At 46.3% G+C, this 23815-nt stretch overlaps 1 protein-coding gene across 1 annotated transcript in view; it reads left to right on the forward strand.

Moving 5' to 3' along the window:
- LOC120371571 (antigen WC1.1-like) overlaps positions 1-17651 on the forward strand; it is a 30743-nt gene extending 13092 nt beyond the window's left edge. The window contains exons 8-12 of the mRNA XM_039487486.1: positions 3381-3476; positions 13850-13933; positions 15022-15111; positions 15969-16106; positions 17316-17651. Coding sequence (XP_039343420.1) covers positions 3381-3476; positions 13850-13933; positions 15022-15111; positions 15969-16106; positions 17316-17464 — 557 coding nt within the window. The 3' untranslated portion in view covers positions 17465-17651. The remainder of the gene's footprint in view (positions 1-3380; positions 3477-13849; positions 13934-15021; positions 15112-15968; positions 16107-17315) is intronic.
- The last annotated feature ends 6164 nt before the right edge of the window (positions 17652-23815 follow it).

Below are 23815 nucleotides of genomic sequence, written 5' to 3' on the forward strand. Positions count from 1 at the left end.
CATCCCAAGAGAACAGTCCTCTGTCCATGAATGCTTCCCAGTGGCCGTACATCCCAAAGCCCTCCTTATAGCACCACTGCCTGAGCCATTTGTTGATTGCCATAATCTTCTCACACCTTTGTTGCCCTTCTCTAGGAACAGGCAGAATCCCACTGAAGATCACCTGAGCCTCGATTTCCTTAAGAGTCTTCCCCAGTCTGGCATAGTCTCCCCTGCTACGTTCCAGCGAGAATCTAACCATATCATTCGTTCCCACATGAAGGACAATCAGCAGATTCTTTCCTTCTCCCGTTAGGATACTTTTCAGCCTCAGGTCCACATCTCGTATCTTAGCACCCGGCAGACAGCACACCCTTCTGTTCTCCAGATTAGCTCTAGTTGCAGGCCTGTCTATTCTTCTCAGTAAGGAGTCCCCAATCACGTAGACCTGCCTTTTCCTGGTGACAGTGCGGTTCTCCGGTCTATCCCCTGTTCCCTCTTGCTTCAAGTCCTCTTGATTTCTATTGTCCCTTGCAATCCTCCGCAACCCATCCCATATTCTTCTGGGGCTCATATTTGTTGTTGTCTCCATTGACTCTTCCCCTCTTCCTATAGGTCTATCTGCTCTTCTCTTCTTCCTTGCCCTCTCACTTTCAGCGACCACCTGCTGTGCCCCTTCTTCATTTTCCAGCTCAGCAAACCTGTTCCTGAGCTCTATTTCTCCTTCACTGGCCCGTCCTTTCCTCTTCCTGGTTCTCTTAGGCACATGCTTTCACTGTCCACTTTCTTCACCCAGCAGTCTCCCCTCAGAGTTCTTTGGTCCTGCTTCCATCTGCAAGTCTGAGCTTATCCCTTCAGCCTCCTCATGTCTTTGCTCCATCATCTGCTCGAACCCCCTTCTAAACTCAACCAGAGTTTCCACTTGCATCTCCAGTCTTCGGATCTTTTCTTCCATCAGCCCTATCAGTCGGCACTTCATGCAGACGAAACTCTTTTCAGGTACCCCCTCCAAGATCATTTACATGCCGCAGCTTCCACATCCAGTCATCCTCATTATGTCTTTCACTGCTGCCTCTGTACTGGTCATAGCCTTCCCACCTAAAACCTGTTAGTCCAGGAAACACAAACCAAAACAAACCCCCAACAGGCACCAGAACACCGGCCGAACACCACCCACTCCCTTCACTAGCCTGTCGGTTCCTCTACCTAGGTCTCTAAGTCTCCCCCGCAACCTCCTCCAACAGAACTCCCACTGAAACTCTCCTGTTTACAGCTGTTCGCTGGCTCCTGTGCCGCTGCAGCTGTCTATACTGTATTATACTCTTAAGTATAATAATACTTAGAGGATTTTACATCTATAAAACACTGTACAAATATTAGCTCCCAGCACCCTGGGAGGCAGATAGAGAACAGGATTGCCATTAACATACACATAACAGCAGTGGTAGGCAACTGATGGCACGCGTGACGAAGGCGGCACGCGAGTAGATTTTCAGTGGCACTCACACTGCCCAGGTCCTGGCCACCAGTCCCGGGGGGGAGGGGAGGCTCTGCATTTTAATTTAATTTTAAATGAAGCTTCATAAACATTTTAAAAACCTTATTTACTTTACATACAACAATAGTTTAGTTCTATATTATAGACTTATAGAAAGAGACCTTCTAAAAATGTTAAAATGTATTACTGGCACACAAAACCTTAAATTAGAGTGAATAAATGAAGACTCGGCACACCACTTCTGAAAGGTTGCCGACCCCTGCATAACAGTCACAGTTTAGCACTAGGGCAATGTCTGTAATGTTAGAGAAGAATGAGCAAGCTGACCCAGAGGCAGATTGAGTAGCCGGGCTTCTTTATTGCGGTACTTGTTCCCCTTGACCCAGTTTTTGAGTAAGCACTGGATTAGTTACAGCTCACACTTTTTATTTAAGTTAGTATGTAAACACCTACATCTGCTACAACAATCCCAAACCCCTTATTAAGTAATAGAAACACCCATACTATGATTATACCCACCCCGATTGACTGATTACAGCATTACGCATATTATACACACATTTTTACCTTGGACATATATTTCTTTGCAGTAATTTGTTGTCACAAGTTCTCTTAATCAGCAGTTCTCAGGGGAAGGAGGGAGGGGCCATGACCCAGGGCTTGTTTATGTAGCTGGGAAAGGAAGGGAGGGGGAGATAACACTTATTTTACACACAGGATATTCTTTAGACAACTACATTCCTCAGATACATTCCTCATGCAGCTGCAATACTTATCAATTCTCAACAAGCAACAGGGAAGAGAAAAGAATGGCAACTTATTTATCAAACCGAGAAACACTGCTTGTCTGTGCCCTTATCCCCTAATGCCATGTCAGCACACCAGCAACTTCCAAGGTCTTTACTTAACCCTAACATATCTCAACATATAATCAGACCTCATGCTTCAGGGCTTCAGATAGTCTTCTTCAGGGGTCAGGAAGGCATTGGGCCCTCTTTCTCTCCTCTTGCATATTTGTGGGGGACAGGCTTCCCTCCTCTGTAGCATCTGAGATTGGCCACAGCTAGAGAAGGGAGGCTGGATGAGCTGGAACAGACTCTGAGATGGTACAGAGAAGAATCTTTCTTAGACGCCTAGCTGATGTGTCTTTTCCACATGCTTAGGATCAAACTAATCACCAGATTTGGGTCAGGAAAGAATTTTTCCCAAGTCAGGTTGGCAAAAAAGGAACCTTGGGGGATTTTCATCTTCCTCTGAAGCACGGAGCAGGAATCGCCTTCCAGGATCATCTGACATCTCTCACCTAATCAATTCCCTTCCATTGCATGCACACTGGGTATTAGTGGTACCTCAGTCCCTCCTGTACTCTGCCTGTGGCACACAACAGTTTGTTCTCCTGAGGACTGAAATGTTTAGTCTAATTAAGACTTTGGGCTCAAACATGCATGTATCTGGGTGAAATAAAGTGCATCTGGGTGAAATATATACAGGAGTTCAGACTAGATGTTCTAATGGTCCCTTCTGTTCTTAAACTGTATGGAAAAAATGCTATCACCATTTTGCAGATAGGTGTAAACACCAGCATGGGGGATGAATTATTTAAGATGCTCCAAAGGGCAATAACCAGGAATAATTGGATGATATGTAAGAAGAAACATTTTGGCTGAATATGAAGAAACGTCCTGACAGTGAACTAGCCTTTGGAGCCATCCTCAAAGAGATTAGTGGAAAGGGATGTTGTCCCCGTCACCTGGCACATTTAAATCTAGCCTGGACAGATCAGTGGGAATGAGCTGTAGGAACCAGTCCTGCACTGGGCCCATGGGGAGGGGCTGGATGATCCAATAGTGTTTCCCATCTCAAGTTTCAGTGACCCTATGCAAACCCTGCCCTTTGGTTTCAGGTTCCAGAAGACCCCTGGATCCCTTCTCTGAGGCCGTATATGAGGAGATTGATTATAACCTGATGAGAGAGAAGCAGGAGATGTTCAGTCGCTCAGGTCTGTGTATCTCAGTCTTAACAGGGAGCAAATATGAAAGTCACATTCCATTCTGAGGCCCTGACCCAGAGCTAAATCACTGGAGCTTCACCGCCATGTTAGCTTGTGATTGGAGATGGGTGCAAGTTTTGGTTAAAACAATGTAGGTGAATGTTATGTATGCAAAGATAGTGGTGGCTCTAGGTTTTTTGCCGCCCCAAGCATGGCAGGCAGGCTGCCTTTGGCGACTTGTCTGCGGCAGCTCCCTGGTCCCACAGATTTGGCGTACCTGCCGCTGAATTGCCACTGAATTTGCAGAATCGGAGGACCTCCCGGAGGTGCGCCACTGAAGGCTGCCTGACTGCCACCCTCGCAGGGACCGGTAGGATGCCCCCTGCAGCTTGCCGCCCCAAGCACATGCTTGGAGCACTGGTGCCTGGAGCTGCCGCTGAAAGGAGAACATTTTTATGTAGGCAAATTCATTCACCAGAGGTGCTACTGTTAGAGCCAGCCAGTTGTTGTCTAGAAGAAATGGATTTTGCTCGGCGTTCAGTCAAGTTTCCTCCTCCTAGTTGCCAGTTCATCTGTAGATTTGCTTTTCTTGACATACAAAATATAAGAGTTCATTGTTGCTGCTGACTGTGAGAGATTACACATGTTCCTCACCACACAAATACAACCCCTAACGTTTCTGGCCATGAGCATGGCATTCTACTGAAGATTAAACACAAGCAGCGGGATTCTAGAACCACCCCAGTAGAAAATTGTGATCTCAGAAATTAATGGCAAGTATTCCAGTTCAAAGGGGCCACCTTGGCATCTGAACCAATGTTGTTCACCTTTGATTTGAAATGATCATGCTGGGACACATTGAAGATTTTAACATAAGTGTAACGATGTGGTTCTGTGGCAGGACCAAACTGAGAGTGCCAATTCAGGACAAATTGCTTAAAGCAGGGCAGTTACAGCCCAAGACTGGGTTTTTTTCACCTCTAAGGCAAACCAAACCAGCCAGACGGAGAGGACTTTGTTTTTGCCCCACTGGCTAACCACAAGTCACACAAGCAATTCCCTTAGACATGCCAGTTTCCCAGTATCACCACCAATGCTACTCGTTATGGGGACAAATGGTTATGAAAACCAATACCCCAGTAAAAGAAAAGTGTTCTCCTGATCCCAAAGGACCAAGCGCCAGAGCCAGGTCAATATACAAAACAGATCTTACCCACAAATCACGCGATTGCCAATCCTTTAGAATTTAAAATCTAAAGGTTTATTCATAAAAGGAAAAAGATACAGATGAGAGCTAGAATTGGTTAAAGGAATCAATTACATACAGTAATGGCAAAGTCTTGGTTCAGGCTTGTAGCAGTGATAGAATAAACTGCAGGTTCAAATCCAGTCTCTGGAGTACACCCCCAGCTGGGATGGGTCATCAGTCCTTTGTTCAGAGCTTCCATTTGTAGCAAAGTCCCTCCAGAGGTAAGAAGTAGGACTGAAGACAAGATGGAGATGAGGCATCAGCCTTTTAAAGTCTTTTCCAGGTGTAAGAACACCTTATTGTTCTTACTGTTGCAAATTACAGCAAAATGGAGTCTGGAGTCACATGGGCAAGTCCCTGCATATTTTGCTGAGTCTCAAGGAGTATCTGCCTTCTCTCAGTGGGTCAGTTGTATAGATGATGGTCCTTAATGGGCCATCAAGCAGGCTAGGCAGAGCTGACACCAACTAATCTGGGGTGTCACCCAGAAGCACAGCATAAGTTTGAAATACAGACAATATAGAGCCAATATTCATAACTTCAACTACAAAAATGATACACACATATATACACCATAATCATAACCAGCAAACCATAACTTCTCCATAGATCCCTTTTATACAAGATTTGGTGCCACTACAGGACCTTGGTTGCAACCATGTTCTATATGGTCCCAGTTCAAGTCAATAATGTGACAATAAGTCACCCTGAATCGTGGCATTCTCATTCAGAGACACTTCCTTATTATCTTGAAGCAAATAAGATCAGTGACTGCTAACCAAAAGTATCAGAGGGGTAGCCCTGTTAGTCTGGATCCTAGCCACCATGGATGTAGAGGCTCTCTACACAAACATCCCACACACAAATGGAATACAAGCTGTCAGGAACAGTATCCCTGATGATGCCACAGCACAACTGGTTGCTGAGCTCTGTGCCTTTATCCTCACACACAACTATTTCAAATTTGATGACAATATAAATCTCCAGATCAGTGGCACCGCTATGGGCACCCGCCAATATGCCAATATTTTTATGGCCGACCTGGAACAATGCTTCCTCAGCTCCCGTCCACTCATGCCCCTTCTCTACCTACGCTACATTGATGACATCTTCATCATCTGGACCCATGGGAAGGAGACTCTGGAAAAATTTCACCAAGATTTCAACAGCTTCCACCCCATCATCAACCTCAGCCTGGACCAATGTACACGGGAGGTCCACTTTCTAGACACCATGGTGCAAATAAGTGATGGTCACATTAACACCACCCTATACCGAAAACCTACCGACCGCTATGCCTACCTTCATGCCTCCAGCTTCCATCCCGGGCACATCACAAGATCCATTGTCTACAGCCAAGCACTGAGGTACAACCGCATCTGCTCTAACCCCTCAGACAGAGACCAAAACCTACAAAGTCTCCACCAAGCATTCTCAAAACTACAGTACCCGCCTTGGGTGGCAGGCCAGTCCTCGCCCACAGACAACCTGCCAACCTGAAGCATATTCTCACCAGTAACTGCACACCGCACCATAGTAACTCTAGCTCAGGAACCAATCCATGCAACAAATCTCGATGCCAACTCTGCCCACATATCTACACCAGCTACACCATCACAGGACCTAACCAGATCAGCCACACCATCACCGGTTCATTCACCTGCACATCCACCAATGTAATATACGCCATCATATGCCAGCAATGCCCTTCTGCTATGTACATCGGCCAAACTGGACAGTCTCTAAGGAAAAGGATAAATGGACACAAATCAGATATTAGGAATGGCAATATACAGAAACCTGTAGGAGAACACTTCAACCTCCCTGGCCACACAATAGCAGATCTTAAGGTGGCCATCCTAGAGCAAAAAAACTTCAGGACCAGACTTCAAAGAGAAACTGCTGAGCTTCAGTTCATCTGCAAATTTGACACCATCAGCTCAGGATTAAACAAAGACTGTGAATGGCTTGCCAACTACAGAACCAGTTTCTCCTCTCTTGGTTTTCACACCTCTACTGCTAGAACAGGGCCTCATCCTTCCTGATTGAACTAACCTCGTTATCTCTAGCTTGCTTCTTGCTTGCATATATATACCTGCCCCTGGAAATTTCCACTACTTGCATCCGAAGAATTGGGTATTCACCCATGAAAGCTCATGCTGCAAAACGTCTCTTAGTCTATAAGGTGCCACAGGATTCTTTGCTGCTAACCAAAATAGGCTGTTCTCTTGACAGTCTGTGGGTCCAAGATATTTTTCATTCATTATAAGATCACTCATTGCACCTGCTTTGCCCAGGACCAAGACATACAACAAAATCATAGCTTTGCTGAAGGCACATTTCTCACCTGTGCCATCTGTCATTGTTTGGAGATTTCAATTTCATAAACGAAATCATTGCGCTGACAAGGGCATCGCAGCCTATGTTGCCAAACTGCATCGCATCACCAAACATTGTAACTTTGGTAATGTTCTCACTGACATGCTGCAAGATCGCCTTGACTGTGGAGTTCAGGAGAAAGCTTTTCAATGCCATCTCCTTGCGGAGGCAAATTTGACATTCACCGTCCCTCAGGAAAAGGCCTTGGCTGCCGAAACAGCATCATTGCACACTGAGGAAATTTGTGAGATGACAACCAGCATGAATGCTGTACTTCACAATCAGAAAGATCATCGTCGTCGAGAAACTCAGTGGAACAATGGGAACTCATCACATTAATGTCATCAGACAAGATTAATCACTTACACATCTGTCCAGGCTAAGGTGAACAGCATCAACACTCTTCTTGGAAATTCAAAGGCACAAAGCACCATTTCTGCAAAAAGAATGGTCATGTTGAGAGAGTCTGCCAATCAAAGGTTAAAAGCATGAAACAAAAGGACAATGACCAGTATTCTCATCCTCACACATCAAACATACTTGATGCTTCCTTCGACAATGATATCAAGAAGCTTTACTACATTTAGAGCCATCCACAACAAGGAATCTTGAGGTTCTGAAATATTTGCAACAGTGCTTATCAATTACCATGAGTTACAAAATGGAAGTCAACTCTGGTTCTGCAGTGTCGATTATCAGTGAAGACACATTCTGTCAGTTTTTCTCGCATTGTCCTCCCAAGCTGTCAAATCCATTCTGCAGCCTTCAAGACAATAATGGAAGCTGTAATGTGAATATTTGGTATGGCTCCTTCAATTGCCTCTCATCATCACAGAAAGTCAACGTAAAAGTATCTTAGACAGGAACTGGTTCATACAGCTGGGAATCAACATGGGAATCAACAAAGAGTAAATAAGAAAGATCACTGATGAATTCTCTCAAGTGTTTTCTGAAGAATTGAGAGCTTACAAGGGACCTCCAGAGTTGTTTCACCTGGATCCGACAGTCGTGCCAATTCACATGAAGGTTGGGAATGTAGCATTTTCCCCATGTCCAAAGACTGACATAGAATGAGAATGTCTCATTGCAGAAGGAAGCTTTGCATCAGCTACAGATATGAAATGGGCTATACCAAGTATCCATACTCAAGCCAAATGACAAAGTGAGAATCTGTGGAGATTATAAATGCACTTTGAAAAAGGCACTTAAACAGCATTCTTCCCCAGAGCCTGATGTTAACCAACTGCTCCCTGTTCTTGCTGGAGGAAAAGTCTTCACAAAACTCAGTCTTGCCCAAAAAGGTAAGAAGTGATTGTTTTCAAAGATGCAACAGATGCAGAGACGATGATCACTCATTGAAAATTTTGAGTCATGGGTCTCCAGTTTGGGATTTCCATTTCACTGGGAATTTTCCAGTGGTTCATGGGAACTCTACTTTCCAGAAGTGCTATAAGTATATTTTGACGACATCCTGATTATGGTATCAACCAAAGCTGAGCTTGCCAAGCAACTTCAAGAAGTCTTGTGCTGATTTGCAAAGTCAAGTATTTGAACTAAGAAGGAAAAATGTGAATTTGGAGCTACAAGTGTCACCTTCTTGGGCTATCGATGCATCTGGTATCCACCCAACAGAAAACAAGGTACGGGCAATCCATGATCTAAAATCCAAACAGGAACTTCAAAATGTATAAGGTTGCTCAACTTCTGTTATCAAGGGGTTTCAGAACCCACATCAGTGATAACTTAACTTTTTCACTGCAGGCAATATCAGGAATAACTCAATGGGAACATAGTGCTCCAGCTGATGAAAATTAATACAAGTAAGCATGCTCTTATTTACAACTACAGTTTATTCAATTTAAGCACAGAGAGACATAAGAAATAGGAATAGAACATCCCAAACATTTACCTAAATTCTGAGCAGGTATTGAGTAATTGACAGCTGGTCTTCAGTGGCCAGTTGCTTACCTGCTGGGGAGAAAAGGTGTCAGGAAAAATGTCTCTCTTAGGACAATGTGATGGGGTGGACTAGGCTCAAAGGCCTCCTGCTGGAGACCTCAGGGTTCTGCCACAAGCACTGAAGAGAAGGAGCAGTGGAGTGGTCCTCCAAGCAGGCTGGATTGGCTGCAGCCAGTCAGGGCCTAGGAGGGCCATATAAAAGGAGGTACAGAGCAGAGCAGTAGTTAGTTGCTTCTTGGAGCAGAAGAAAAGACTGCAGTCCTAGCTGCCTGGAAGACCAGCAGTGCTACGGACGGTTTGTTAGCAGGGACTGGGGCAGCACTGAGGGAGTTCCTGGCTGGTTGCTAGGACTGAGTAGGGATTGAGCCTGGGGAGGGCTGCAGGAACATAGTATCTCCAGGGAGGAAGTCCTGGGGATACAGCCCCATACCAGGTCTGGACTACTTAAAGACCAAAGCCCAGGGAAGACTAGAGAGAGACACCAGAAGAGGGGTACTGAGATAGGTCCCAGTGGACCATATACCTGAAAGGGGATTATGCTGGTTAACAAGCAGACAGTGTGACTCGGCCGGAGTGCTGTGTTACTGACAAACCCACCTGAGAACCACTGAAAGGGGTCACCAGAACTAAAGAACACAGACACACTCAACCAGAAGGGGGCACTCATGAGAGGTGGGTACCAACCCCATTATAGACACCTTCAAAGAACTGCTCCAAAGAACATTCTATTTCTAGTCCTCTTTATAACTAACTTTTACAAAACACATAGCTCATAGTGACCCCTACTGAGTCATCTCTTTCTCCTAACATCAATAAACTATTTATCAACAAACCTTCCTAACAATCTTAATCATAATAAGATTCTCTATCAAAGGCACCCAGATTCAAGGTTCTTTTCCACTTATTTGCTTTCAGTCTTAGTTGTTGACTTTTTCTCTTCCCTCCTCCCATTCTGATTAGCAGAAACTGCTGGTGTACACCTAGCATTTGACTTGCCTTCAGAAGCCTGCTTATTCAAATTAACCCTTAACTATGTGGTGTTCTATTTTATTAAGTCATAGTGGCTGAATGCACATGATATGGTTGCAATTAGCTTAATCACATTCTGGGGTACACACACCTCTCAAATCCAGGCAACACTTCCACCACCATATTTTCCAAAAAAGGCAACAGTTACTGAACCTCTTCATCACCTTCTTGACAAGGTGATATATGCCATCATGTGCCAGCAATGCCCCTCTGCCATGTGCATTGGCCAAACTGCACAGTCTCTATGTAAAAGAATAAATGGACACAAATTGGACATCAGGAATGGTAACATACAAAAGCCAGTAGGAGAACACTTCAATCTTCCTGGACATTCCATAACAGATTTAAAAGTAGCCATAGTTGAACAAAAAAAATTACAGAAACAGACTTCAAAGAGAAACAGCAGAACTAAAATTCATTTGCAAATTTAACACCATTAATTTGGCCTTGACTAGGGAGTGGCTGGCTCATTACAAAAGCAACTTTTCCTCTCCTGGAATTGACACCTCCTCATCTATTACTGGGAGTGGACTACATCCACCCTGATCGAATTGGCCCTGTTAACACTGGTTCTCCACTTGTGAGGTAACTCCCGTCTTTTCATGTGTGAGTATATAATGCCTGCATCTGTAATATTCAGTCCATGCATCTGAACAAGTGAGGTTTTTTCATCCATGCAAGGTTATGCCCAAATAAATCTGTTGGTCTTTAAGGTGCCACGGGACTCCTTGTTGTTTTTGTGGATACAGACTAACACGCCTACTGCCCTGATACTTGACACCTTCAGTCATGTCACCACAAATGCAATGGTGGAGTGTCATACTAACTACTACTGCAATGATCATTGTTCTGCATCAATTGTTCATGACTCATTTGTCACCAGATACTATCATATCTGATAATTGAACTGCTTTTACCTCTGACAAGTCCAAGGACTTCACCAAAAGCAACCTCACTCGAGCTGTCACCATTGTCCCATCCCATCGCCAAGCAAATGATCTGGCTGAACAGATGGTGCAGACAACCAAAGATGCTATAAGAGGATCATCAAGGGAGACTGGCCGACAAGGCTTGCCAGATTCCTCATTACACAACATGTCACTCCATGCCCAAGTACCAGAGTTAGCCCAGCCGAGCTACTCATGGGACAATGTTTTAAGACATTGGTTCACCATCTCAACCATGATCTATCTAAGGAATTGGAACACAAGTAGGATCATGCTCTGGATTCCTCCCTATCATCTACCCTGTGGTTCCTTCACACGATAAGAAAGTGTATTTGTAGAAGTTATGGAGGTAGGTTCCTTCAGCAGTTATTGAGGTCACTGATTCCATCTCATATAAGGTCCAGATTGCCAGTGGACAAGTTTGGCATCACTACATTGACTAGATGAAAAGCTGCTCATCTTCAAGAAACATTACTCCAGAGAAGCCGTCAGATGTGTATCCTGTAGAGGCAACCATTTATTCTTCATTATCGGTACAGCCTGCAGCCTCTGACACTCTGAGCTCACCAAAGCTGCTACTCAAAGGGGACAACGCTCTTGTCTCACCAAGGGTTCATGCTGAATTTCAGTCACCAAAGACACCTGCCCTGCCGAGTGTTCTAGAGACACCACAGCACAGGCGAGAGCACTCACGATGGTTGGATGATTGTGTTGCTAAAGGAGGAAGGATGGTTATGTATACATGGGGGCCCTGTAGTTTTGTGAAGGGGAAGGCACTCACCAGGAACACTGCTCTTAGTACCCAACCAGTTGTCTAGAAGGAAGAGATTTTGCTCGGGGTTTAGTTCAGCTTCGCCCTTGCTACTGGGCAGTTCATCTGTAGTTTTGCAGTTCCTGACAAAATAAAAGAGTTCAATGTTGCTGCTGACTGTGAGTGATTACACATGTTCCTCATCACACAAATACAACAGTGAAAAATACAGACCCAGCGATACCGAAACATTTTACAAATTCATATCAATTTCACCAAGTTGTTCCAAATACAGACACACATAATACATTTTGTTTCAACATTTTCTACACAGAACATTTTTTTTCAATTTGCAATTATCTTTCACTTACAAATATCCTTTACTGTATTAATAAAAATTAAAAAAAAATTGAAAATGTCAAAAAATCCAAAATTGTTTCATTCAATATGCATTTTTCTCTTTTTAAAAAAACTTTTAACTTAGCCAAAATTTCCAAAAAAAGTGATTTTGGGTTTAACAGAAAATCATTTTTAAAATTTGTTTTACAAGGGCCAGCAAACTAAAATTCTGTTTCTCTCCCAACCCTAGCTGTGAATGCTGCAGGAGCTGGGGCTGTGTTGAGACCAGCAGTTACCCATGTAGACTGAGGGAGATGGGCTTCCTTCCCACCATACTCTATAAGTAACAATTCTAGGGACGGTAAATATCACTCTGCCCATCCTGCAGCTTTGGAGTGTAACCAGTGAGGGGTCAAGAATGCGATTGTCTGGGGCCAGGCTAAACTATCATCTGAAAACTGCTTTGGCGCATTGGGGCAGGGGATGTTCTGTGTCCCCATCCCACTACAGCCACTGGCCTGCTGGGTTGGCTCCCTCCTGCCCCCGGAGCAGAGAGATCAGCCCAGGAGAGCCTCATTACTTTGAGTTCTGTCCCTTTTATCCTTTGTGCCATTTTGTCTCAGTGTCAGATGGGAACATCCTGCCCAAGGGCTGTGCTGTGCTCAGGGCATCCCCCAGCACCACAGCCAAGATGGCTAGAGTGAATCACAGACTCTGCTCTGGGCCTGTCTTGGCCTATGTCAAGCTGTCCTGCTGTGGCTCAAGTGCGTGAGTACCAGGCTCAGGGCAGACTGTTAGGAAGCAGGGCACAAACCTCAGATTGGCTGTGAATTCTGTACTTAGATTTTACCCACCAAGTAACAAGTGTAAACTCCTCAGGCATTATACACAGCCTAACCATGAAGTCACAGACAGTCCCCTTGGGTACTCCAGTCTATCTTCTCAGCTAGGTGAGCTTAACTTTGCGCTTGATGGTCCCTTACATCAAAAATCACAACAATATTCAGGTTATTTCCAGTTCCAAAGGACCAGCCACTTCTCCCAGGTCAATTGCGCCTTAGAACTCACACCAAAGATGCTTGTAGCCAATCCTGTAATAAACTATCTAAGGATTTGTTAACTAGGAGAAGAAATGAGTTATTTACAAGATTAAGGCAGGGAAACACACACACACCAATAGGTTTCAAAAAGTAATGGGAGCTTCTAAGCAAGCTCTAGATCTTCTTTAGGGCTAACCCAAGCCAAGCACTGTGGATATTTTGCTTAAGCTTAGTAAACCTTGCTCCTGCTTTGAGCAGGGGGTTGGACTAGACCTCCTGAGGTCTCTTTCAACCCTAAACTTATTTGATTCTATGATTAATGGGGGAGATGGGTATTTGCCCTTAAGAAGGAGTCTTCTCTTTGGCTAAGGTGGCCAGGACCATTGCGGAGCTTCCCTGGACCAAAGCCAGAGATGTGCCCTTCACTAACCCCACAGGGTATGTGAATTGCCAGCATCCTTCAGGTCAGATTGTATCATTCTGTCAGTCATATTTTCCATAATGAATTGGAGATTTCTCTTGGGGAGTCTGCATCAGTCTCTCACGGCTCAGAGTCACTGTGATTCAACATCTTCTCTAGAAGGACACCAGACTGAGACCGGAAATTGTGCTCCAGGCCCCGGGTGTGTTCCCAGTCCCACAGTTTTGCTGTTCTCACTGTGATGAATTTCTGGTTCTCGTCTCTCCAGTCTCCTATTCAGATGACTCAGTGACGAAGCTGCAGTATTACACCGGGGACAGCGAGGGGGAAAACGATCCTGGATCAGAACAAGGTAACGGGGGAGGGGCAGACTCAGGCCAAGAGACCCAAATCTGGGCAGAGAACAGAATTTCTATGACACTTTCTACAATTGCAGCCATTTGCCCTCACACGGTTCTCATTTTACACAGTCGGGTCTAATCCCATTAAACAGGATTTCTGCCAGAATCTCAGTATGGGAACATATGACCATCTCCTGAGCCCACACCCCTGGGAGTGGCACCCAGTGACCTCCCCAGGTGAGGAGCTGGAGGCGACGGGTCAGTCTCTTTGGATGGAAGGTGTCAGTTCAGTAGGAGAGATGAGAAAATTGTCCTGTGTTATAATTACAGATGGACTCAGCCAAATTCACTGATCTGAACCCACCAGAACTTTGTGGGAGGGGAAATTTTCAGATTCTGACCCCAGCTCTGGAATTCAGTTTTGGGGCTGGCACCTGTCATTATAACAAGCTGAAGGAAAATCCTGGATGTGAACTTCCTGGCCTGGGCCCATCTCTAACTGTAAACAGGGCGGCATTTCTACCCCAGCTGCTCTCAAGGGAGTCCATGAATTTGGTCCCTTTGGGAGTTTAGCCTGTGGCTGGGGGAGGAGACACTGAGCAGATGAGCCAGTTCTGCTGAGAAGCTGGAGCGCTGCCAAGCTGAGCCCTGGGCTGCCTGAGAGGCTAGTGGAGAGCAGGAGCTCACAAAGGATCAGGCCAGTGACCTCCCAGTGGGAGCTTTAATTCCTGCAGAGGGGAGGTTCCCCCTCCCCAGGGTAACAGGAAAATTCAAACCTGTCTGCAGAGATCAGCTGGATTCACACAGGCCGGCTCTGACCTGGCAGCACTCGTGTCTCAGCCTGTTAGCACAAGCCCAGATCCTGCTCCCACTGAAACACATAAAAGAGCTGCTGTTGGATTCTGCAGGGACAGGATTGGCCCCTAGTTATTTCTGGGACTCCTGTTTTACTGTCGTTCTCTGACTTGTGCCCTCTCACCATGGGCCCCTGCGACTTCCCCTCTCAAGTGCCAAGATAAACAGCTCTAGTTACAAGCACCACCTGTGCTGAAGAGAGGCTGCTGGTGCCAGGGGCTGAGTGTGGCATTTGCTGTTTCAGAGGGAGCTTCCCCAGGGAGGTCTCAGCTGGATTATGATAACGTGGAGGAGCCTGCCTTGAACTATGTCCCCCAGACTCCAGACGGCCGAGGTGAGCAGAGAATCCACCTCCTGGAAGCAACTTCACCCTAGGGACAATAATGGTGTGTTAAGAAAACCATGAATTCCCCACCAATATTTTCTATTGGCGTAACGCTGGGGACACTGACCAGGTGCATTATAAAAACTGTGTGGAGTCCCAGGGGTAGGGAAGCATGTTTTGCCCTAGGTCATAACAGAAACTCATTGCAGGGATGGAAGGAGCAGTTCACTCACGAGCTGCCCATGCTGTACATGCTTCAGGTCACTGCCCTGTGACCCTCAGTGCCATGATCACTAGGGTTACTCACCATTTATAAAGGGGGCACATCAAAGCAGAGATGTCATCAGTGCTGCAGTGTTCCCTGCCTGCCTTTCCTGGGATTCTGCTAGAGCAGCTTATATACACTGTGACATGGGGGTGGGTGGGACATGCAGATTTTACACCCAAAGGGCCATGTCACACCCTTATTAGCTGGCTTAGCTCCCAGTGGTGTCAGTACATTGGACACTGATGGCAGTTTATGGGGTAAATATTATCAGCAGAACACAGTGTAATTACTGTAACCAAATGCCTTTGTGGAGCAACCCCTCTAAGCTAGATCCCAGTCACATCTTTCTAGAGCTCCCCCCAGCCCCCTGCTCATCTGGGAGCTCTAGGATCCTCTCAAACGGTGATTGAAATGTATGAAATCAATGTGAAATCCCCCAGTCTGAGGTTCCAGAGGAGACTCCTCTTACTGCCCTGAGGGTGGAAGTTAAGTGCTGAGAGATCCCCAGGGACCAGTAAGCCAAGTGCATCTGCAGCTTGTAGCTTATTTCTACTTTTGCTGTGACTATTCTCTTAATTACTTCACATCTTCACATCAGATGCCCCTGCCCTGCCTGGAGATGTCACAGGGGATGGTTATGATGATGCTAGAGAAGTGTCTGACTCTGAAGGTGACCCTGCTTTGGGGCAGAATGATGAGGAAGGCACTGGGGCAAGTGACAGGGATTCCCAGACAGGTGAGTGGAGAACTTTTTACACTTCACATTGTCTCTGCAGAGTGGGAGGGCTGGAAATGTGGGGTACGCAGCAAGGGAACATCCCTGGCCACCCCAACACCTTGTGAGAAAATCTTTCCTTCTCTCGTATCTCCATTCCCTCAAAGCAGAGGCTTCAGTGCTTGCAATGGGGAGAAGAACAGCAGGGTCCCTGCTGGTGGCACTTTGTGGTCAAACCAGCAAGATACCTGGGATCCTTCTGCCTCTAGATTCCAATCCTTGTGTGGCTGCCACGCCCTGGATGTGCTGGATTCCCACCAATTCACTGTGCGTGTATCTTTTGGGTGGAACCCTATGAACCAAAATCCTGTTACTGCTGCGCAAATGTTAAAGAGCCCATGATACATCCCGTAAAAGTTGGGCTTTGCCCATTGTCCTTGGCCAAAATCACCCATCCCCTCCCGATTTTGCCATGAGCAGAGACACCATCGGACACCCCAGAAGAGGTGCAGTGATGATTAAATGTGCATTGTTTAGTACTTGATAAGAATAACGTGCTTATGTTCATTGTTAGGACAGAGTGGATGTTCTTAAATAAGTGCTTAGGTTTTGTACATGAAGTAACAGGTTAGCTGTGTTGGCAGTGTTAGCTGGTCTGTAAACCAAAGGTTTTAATTTCCAGACTATTTACAGAGATGATGGATTAGAACTTATCATAGAGCCGCCAGAAGAGGGAACAATTCCTAACCATTACTATAGAGCAGAGATTCTCAACTGTGGCACATAAAATGTATTCTGGGGCAGCATGAGAAGCCAGAGCAGAGAGAGTTGGCTCCTTTCTGGCCACCCAGCTTTGAAGGCAGCGCCCCCACGACCAGCAGCGCAGAAGTGAGGATGGCAGAGTATGGTGTTGTCACTCTCACTTCTCCGCTGCTGCTGGCGGTAGTGCTGCCGTCAGAGCTGGGCAGCCGGGGAGCTATATACTTAAATGGCTCTTTTTGATTCAATGCCCTACTGCTTTTCATATTTAGTGAGAGCTACATGTTGATTTTTTGAATCGCTGTCTGTACCTATGTGGTGGGGCTGGGGGGTGTCAACTATCATGGACACAAAGGGGGGGGCGATCAAATAAGTTTGAGAACCACTGCTGTAAACTCCACCTTGCTCTGCTGCTGCACATCACCATAGACTGGATCCACTGACTCTATGTGTCTCCCTTGGGATTTTCAGGTTGGAGTCGGCACTCGCTAAGGAGTAAAGTTGTCTCTGGGATGGACAGGGAAACCCCGGTTCCGCTTCCTGGAGACACAGGTTATGATGATGTGGAACATGGTGACTCTGGGGGATCAATATCAGAACAATTTGATTGGAAAAAATAACCTTGTGCTGATGTAAACGCTTCTCCTCTTTCTCTCAGAAATGCTCCGTCTGCTATGACGGCCTAGAGACAGTCCCTGCCTGGTATATAGACAAAGCAGGTGTTTTTATAGGATTTGTGTGAAGTTGCAGGAAATACAAGTGGGAGTTGGAAAAGATTCGTAAACTTTCTTTGTATAATTTTCCATTGTTTGAAGGGGGATGGAAGTTTCCTGCATTTTTATGCCTATAATTTCTTCAGCTTGAATTTTGCCTTTTTCATATTAAATCCTTTTTGAAAGTCTTCTCCGTAGTGGAAGTTTTTCTTGCCAGATGTTTCCAGGATTCATCCTGGGGAAAGACTGAGATAGAACAAACCAAGAGACAAGGGTGGGCCACCTCTGGGTATGGCTGGCAGTTTGACGGTGGTGGTGGTGGAGATTTACACTGAATGTTCTATCGAGCATGTAGTAAAAAGGGAAAATCAGCAAGAGAATATTCTGAGATGAGCAACAGGGTTTTTTCTAAACCTAGTTCAGATCTGTAATCTTCATTGAATCCAAGGAGATAAATGGGAAATTCTCCCTCATAATTCAGACCTGAAATTAAACAAAGAGTGAAAAGAATTCCACATTTGCAATAAATGTGGAGGATGAATATTTCTGCCAGGACAATAAATGAATTTTATAGAAAATAATGACAAGAGGAGGGTTAATAAGAATCTGGGTTTCCACTGAAGCAATAAGGCTAAAACAAGTAACCAATCACTGAGTTGTTACTAGAAACCCCAGTAAAATTGATCATGTTCACACAGTGCAATATTTATTTCCATGACAATCTACAAATATAGTTTAATATCGATGCTGAGCTGAGAACTGACCAGTGGAGAAACCAGAAGTGTTCTCTGGATGAACCCTCAATGAAATCAGTAGCAGAATGCATGTAGAGTACATTGCTATTTCACAGAAATGTCTGTCTTTCCTTTATCACGAATCCTGCATTCAGTCTGCTCACTTCATCTGTACACGGATACAATGACAACAGAAATGTCAAGAGAAGGCACTTACAATCATCTGCATTCAACAGGGCCAGGGGTCATATGAAGAGACAGTAAATACAACAATTTACTTTCAAAAGGAGAAAAATAAAAAGACATTGAGCCGTGTAATAGGGAACACTGACCCTTGGAAACAGAGTAAGGAAATCTCAGGGGTTGCGTTACCCTGATCAAGGGGTTGTGTCTTCAAGACAGATGTGTGGGACAAAGGAAATCACCACAGAGAGGAGGCAGCCCCAGAGTGGATGTTTGTGCTTTGGCAGGGAACCCAGGTTGCTGAGGCTGCCTAGGGCCTGGGACTGGAGCCTTAAAGAAGGAGCGGGTGAAGGCTCCCCCCTTCTCTCAGGCTGAAGGAACCCTGGCAAATGTTCCTGGGTTGGTCAGGCCAAGGGTAGGTAATTATTTTTTATCAAGGTCCAGATTTCTTGGTCAAGGTTAGTTAAGGTCCAGACTCCAGAGAAACATTTTTTCACACCACAAGTGCCCCTGTTCAATGAACACATACAATTCTGTGTAATATACCTAGGGCTTATTGCAGGGGTAGTCAACAGGCGGACTGCGGGCCAAAGCCAGACCACCAGAGGTTTTTGACTGAATTTCAAAACTCTGGGGGGCCGTTGGCACTTAGTATGTGGGGAGGCTAGTTAGGGTTGTCATCTTTCCAATTTCTGAAAACCAGATACCCCTGCTCCTCCCCTTTCCTCAAGGCCCTGCCCTCTGCTCATTCCTCTCCCCTTACCTCCCATCATCTCTGCTCTCTCCCCTTTAAAATTAAAACTGGCATTTGATTATCACTAAACAAGGTGTAATTCCTTTGAATATTTTGAAAAGAAAAAGTTAAAACTGACAGAGACATGTTTAAGGACCTGATTCTGAAAACCCTGTTTCATCTGACTACTCCTTACTCCCATCAGCAGTCCAGATGAAGTCAAGGTAAGTCAATAGGATTACTTGCATGAGCAAAGATCATTCTTGTAATGTGGAGGATTGAGCCCAAAAATTGTTACTGTGAAAAGAAATCAAAAGAACTGTGCCAGTTCCATCCACTGACGAGTATATAACTTTTAAAAGTTTATAATATGTACTTTATTAATAGATTGGAATGGATCCAAAGTTATTCGCAAGCAGAGATGTGTTTGCATCCTGGGATCCATAATGACTGATTTGTAGAAGAGAATCTAAGGACATGTCCACCCTTCCCTCAGCTATATGTGTTCTAGCCCTGAACATTCAGTAACTTCACAGCCAGGGGAATGCATTCGTCCTTTCCTCTATATATTTTTTCTATGCTTTGCATTAGTCTAATTTTCTAAAATCTATTATGACAAGCTATTTACCTCAGGCCACAGCTTGGAAACTTTGGTGTGCCTTTCCCACGCCTCCTCCTTTGTAGGAATTTCACTTATAACTCACAGTGTATAATAACCCAGACTTTCTGATATGAATTCACAGCATTCCGTTAAAAAGAAATTTTTCTGGCCTGAAAGTTTGTGTATTACAACTTGTGTGTGGATCTAAAAATAGTGACAAAAAGCCTCATGTTATTTTCCTGGTCTATAAAAAAATATCAGGCTTCAGAGAAACTGGGAAGCATCCCAACCAAACTGAAAACCATGACATATGTCTTTACATATTGACTTTAAACAGCTGAAACATTTAAAATTGTCAACATTAATCAGCATAAGTAGCGATGCTGTTTGCAACAGGGTAACAATTCTTATGTTCTCATTTCTCCTGATTTTTTTTCTTCTTGCACAAAGTACCTTTCCAAAAAAAAAAGAAAGTAAATACATTTTGGACAGCATTTGAAAGCACCAGAAATAAGTAAATATCTGTGGAGGGGAAAGGTGTTTTCTATTCCCATCCTCTCTCCTCCTGGGCAGGTGTTTAGTTTGGGTTTGGATTTTGGTTGCACTGCCTCCAGTAGCCCGGTTTAGGTGCTGGGATCTCATAGCCTTACTGAGGGGCCAATTCCTGGTCTCTGAAGCTGGGGCAATTTAGAGGAGACATTAAAGAGAGATTTTAAGCTTCTGACTGGAAATATACAGCCCAGTCCAACCACACACACAGCACATCACAAAAACATATACAGCACAACCACACAAACCCAACCCAAACACACACACAGAGCACAACCCAATGCAAATATAGCCACAGCACAACACAAAACACAAATACACAACCCCAACACAAAATACCCACACAGCGTGACACAAAACATACACACAAAGCAACCTCACAAACCCAATCCAGCCGCACACAGCAAATAATCCAAACACACATTCCAGTACCTACACACACAGTACAACACAAACACACAACCCCAGCCTTCCATCCCTGCCCCACAGCACGAGCAGCACTGTCCACCGGTCGCCAGCTCTTAGCTGCCTTCCTGAGCCTCCAAGAGCCCTGCAGGGTGCCCAGAGACTCCCCGTGTTACTCGCAGCAGCCGGGCGAGTCACAGCCGCTCAGCAGGGACAGTGACTTCATGCCCTGGGACCTGCTGCCAGAAAGACCGGAGCCAGTCCTGGGGAGCTGGCAGGCAGAGCTGCGGGCTGGGGAGGGGATGGGAACGCGAGGAACAGGCAGCGAGCTGAGCTGGCCTGGCCCCTCTCCTGCCCCAGGGCTCACCTGCCGCCTGCAGAGCTGGGCTGGGAGAGGGTCACAGCCATGCTGCCCCCGGCTCTCTGGCAGCCAAGTGCTGCACTGCGGTGAGCGGCGCCTGCCTGGCCCCCACTGTTCCGCTCCCCTGAAGGCAGTAACCGGGCTCTCAGCACCCCTAGGGTTAGTGCGGGGGAGGGGTGAGTGGCCACGTGCTGGTGGGCTTGGGGGAGATCGCACCAGGGACTGACTCATAATTTGGGGGGGACAGGTGCCCCCCTCCGTAAATGGAGCCCTGCCAGGTGTGTGGCGCACCAGGACTTGGGGCTTCAGCTGAAACCTTGAGCTGGAGCATGTGGCTGAGCTCCATTTGGAGTGGGGGAGCATCTGCCCTCCCACACTTACAAATCAGTCCCTGGCGCCAGCTCCCCCAATCCCACCAGCACATAGACAGTCACTTTTCTACCTGCACTAGACACCCCCCCACAACTGCCCCCAGACTCCCAAAGTTTCACAGTCTGACCGAAAGCCTCTGGCAGTCTGCCACTGTCATCTTTCCAATTTCTGAAAACCAGATACCCCTGCTCCTCCCCTTCCCTAAAGGCCCTGCCCTCTGCTCATTCCTCTCCCCTTACCTCCCATCATCTCTGCTCTCTCCCCTTTAAAATTAAAACTGGCATTTGATTATCACTAAACAAGCACTGTCCACCGGTCGCCAGCTCTTAGCTGCCTTCCTGAGCCTCCAAGAGCCCTGCAGGGTGCCCAGAGACTCCCCGTGTTACTCGCAGCAGCCGGGCGAGTCACAGCCGCTCAGCAGGGACAGTGACTTCATGCCCTGGGACCTGCTGCCAGAAAGACCGGAGCCAGTCCTGGGGAGCTGGCAGGCAGAGCTGCGGGCTGGGGAGGGGATGGGAACGCGAGGGACAGGCAGCGAGCTGAGCTGGCCTGGCCCCTCTCCTGCCCCAGGACTCACCTGCCGCCTGCAGAGCTGGGCTGGGAGAGGGTCACAGCCATGCTGCCCCCGGCTCTCTGGCAGCCAAGTGCTGCACTGCGGTGAGCGGCGCCTGCCTGGCCCCCACTGTTCCGCTCCCCTGAAGGCAGTAACCGGGCTCTCAGCACCCCTAGGGTTAGTGCGGGGAGAGGGGTGAATGGCCACGTGCTGGTGGGCTTGGGGGAGATCGCACCAGGGACTGACTCATAATTTGGGGGAGACAGGTGCCCCCCTTCGTAAATGGAGCCCTGCCAGGTGTGTGGCGCACCAGGACTTGGGGCTTCAGCTGAAACCTTGAGCTGGAGCATGTGGCTGAGCTCCATTTGGAGTGGGGGAGCATCTGCCCTCCCACACTTACAAATCAGTCCCTGGCGCCAGCTCCCCCAATCCCACCAGCACATAGACAGTCACTTTTCTACCTGCACTAGACACCCCCCCACAACTGCCCCCAGACTCCCAAAGTTTCACAGTCTGACCGAAAGCCTCTGGCAGTCTGCATCTGGTGTGTGGTTCACCTATTGACTACCCCTGTTATAACATACCTCCATTTTTGTGATCAGGAAGGAATTTTTTCCCAGGTCAGATTGGCAGAGTTGCTGGAGGTTTTTACCATCCTCTGCAGCATGGAGTGCAAGTCAGTGCTAGGATCATCTGGGTATCTCATCAATCAATTCTGTGCCATTGCAGGGGCATCAGGTATTGGTGCCCCTCAGTGCCTCCTGGTCTCTGCCTGTAGCACACACTAATTTATTCTCCAGAGTCCTTTGGTCTAATCCAGGTTCGTGGGCTCAGTACAGGGGAGACTTTGGTGGCCAGTGATATGTATCGGGATTAGACCGGATTATTTAGCTGTCCCAACTGGCCTTAAAATCTGTGGATCTATATTATGGTTACAATGCTGCAGTGTCTGACCTGTGGCTGCCTTGATTCACAGGTGCCCCCTCTTTCCAATCCAGTCACTCAGGGAATGGCAGCTGCAGCAAAAGCCAATAGGACACTGGGAGAAGTGACTTTGGGGGCAGTCACTAGCCACAGAAAACTGAATCTCTCCCAGCACCTCTGGCTGCTGCATATCAGGGTCTCTGGCCATACAGGAGACAGACTGTTGTGTATTTGGTTGTCATGGTTTTTGTTCCTATGGCAACTGAGTTAGATTATTAGGGGATAGCCCAGCCAGCTTCGGCCGGTTGGGGGAGTTCTGTGTCTGTAAATAAAATGGTAGTTTTGTTAGCTGTCTGCTGTCTGGCCTCAAGTGATTTCTTCCTAAACTGGCTGCCCCCAAGGATATAACAAGTGGCGATGATGGATGGGATTCCGGTGCTGCTCCAGTAACAGAAGGAAGTAGAAGTCAAGGTAAAGAACAAACAAACAAAAAAAACTGCTTGTTTGCACTGACTGTGAAAGTGAAACAAAAAATCATGGCTACTCTGACCAGGCCACTGGAACCTTTTGATGAGAATATAGAGCAGTGGCATGTGTATACTGAGCGTTTTGAGCTTTTTGTTATTGCAAATGACATTACAGAAGCGAAGAAGGTGCCAAAATTCTTACGTGTTGTAGAGGCTAAAACCTACTCCCTGCTCCGCAGCTTACTACACCCTGTTAAGCCTGAGACTAAATCTTACAGTGACATTGTGGAAATCCTGGGGTCCCATTTTTCCCTAAAACCACTGGTAATTGCTGAAAGATATAGGTTCCACAAAAGAGACCAAAAGGAAGATGAAA

This window comes from Mauremys reevesii, linkage group 1, assembly GCF_016161935.1.
Source record: "Mauremys reevesii isolate NIE-2019 linkage group 1, ASM1616193v1, whole genome shotgun sequence".
In the NCBI taxonomy this organism is placed as follows: domain Eukaryota; kingdom Metazoa; phylum Chordata; order Testudines; family Geoemydidae; genus Mauremys; species Mauremys reevesii.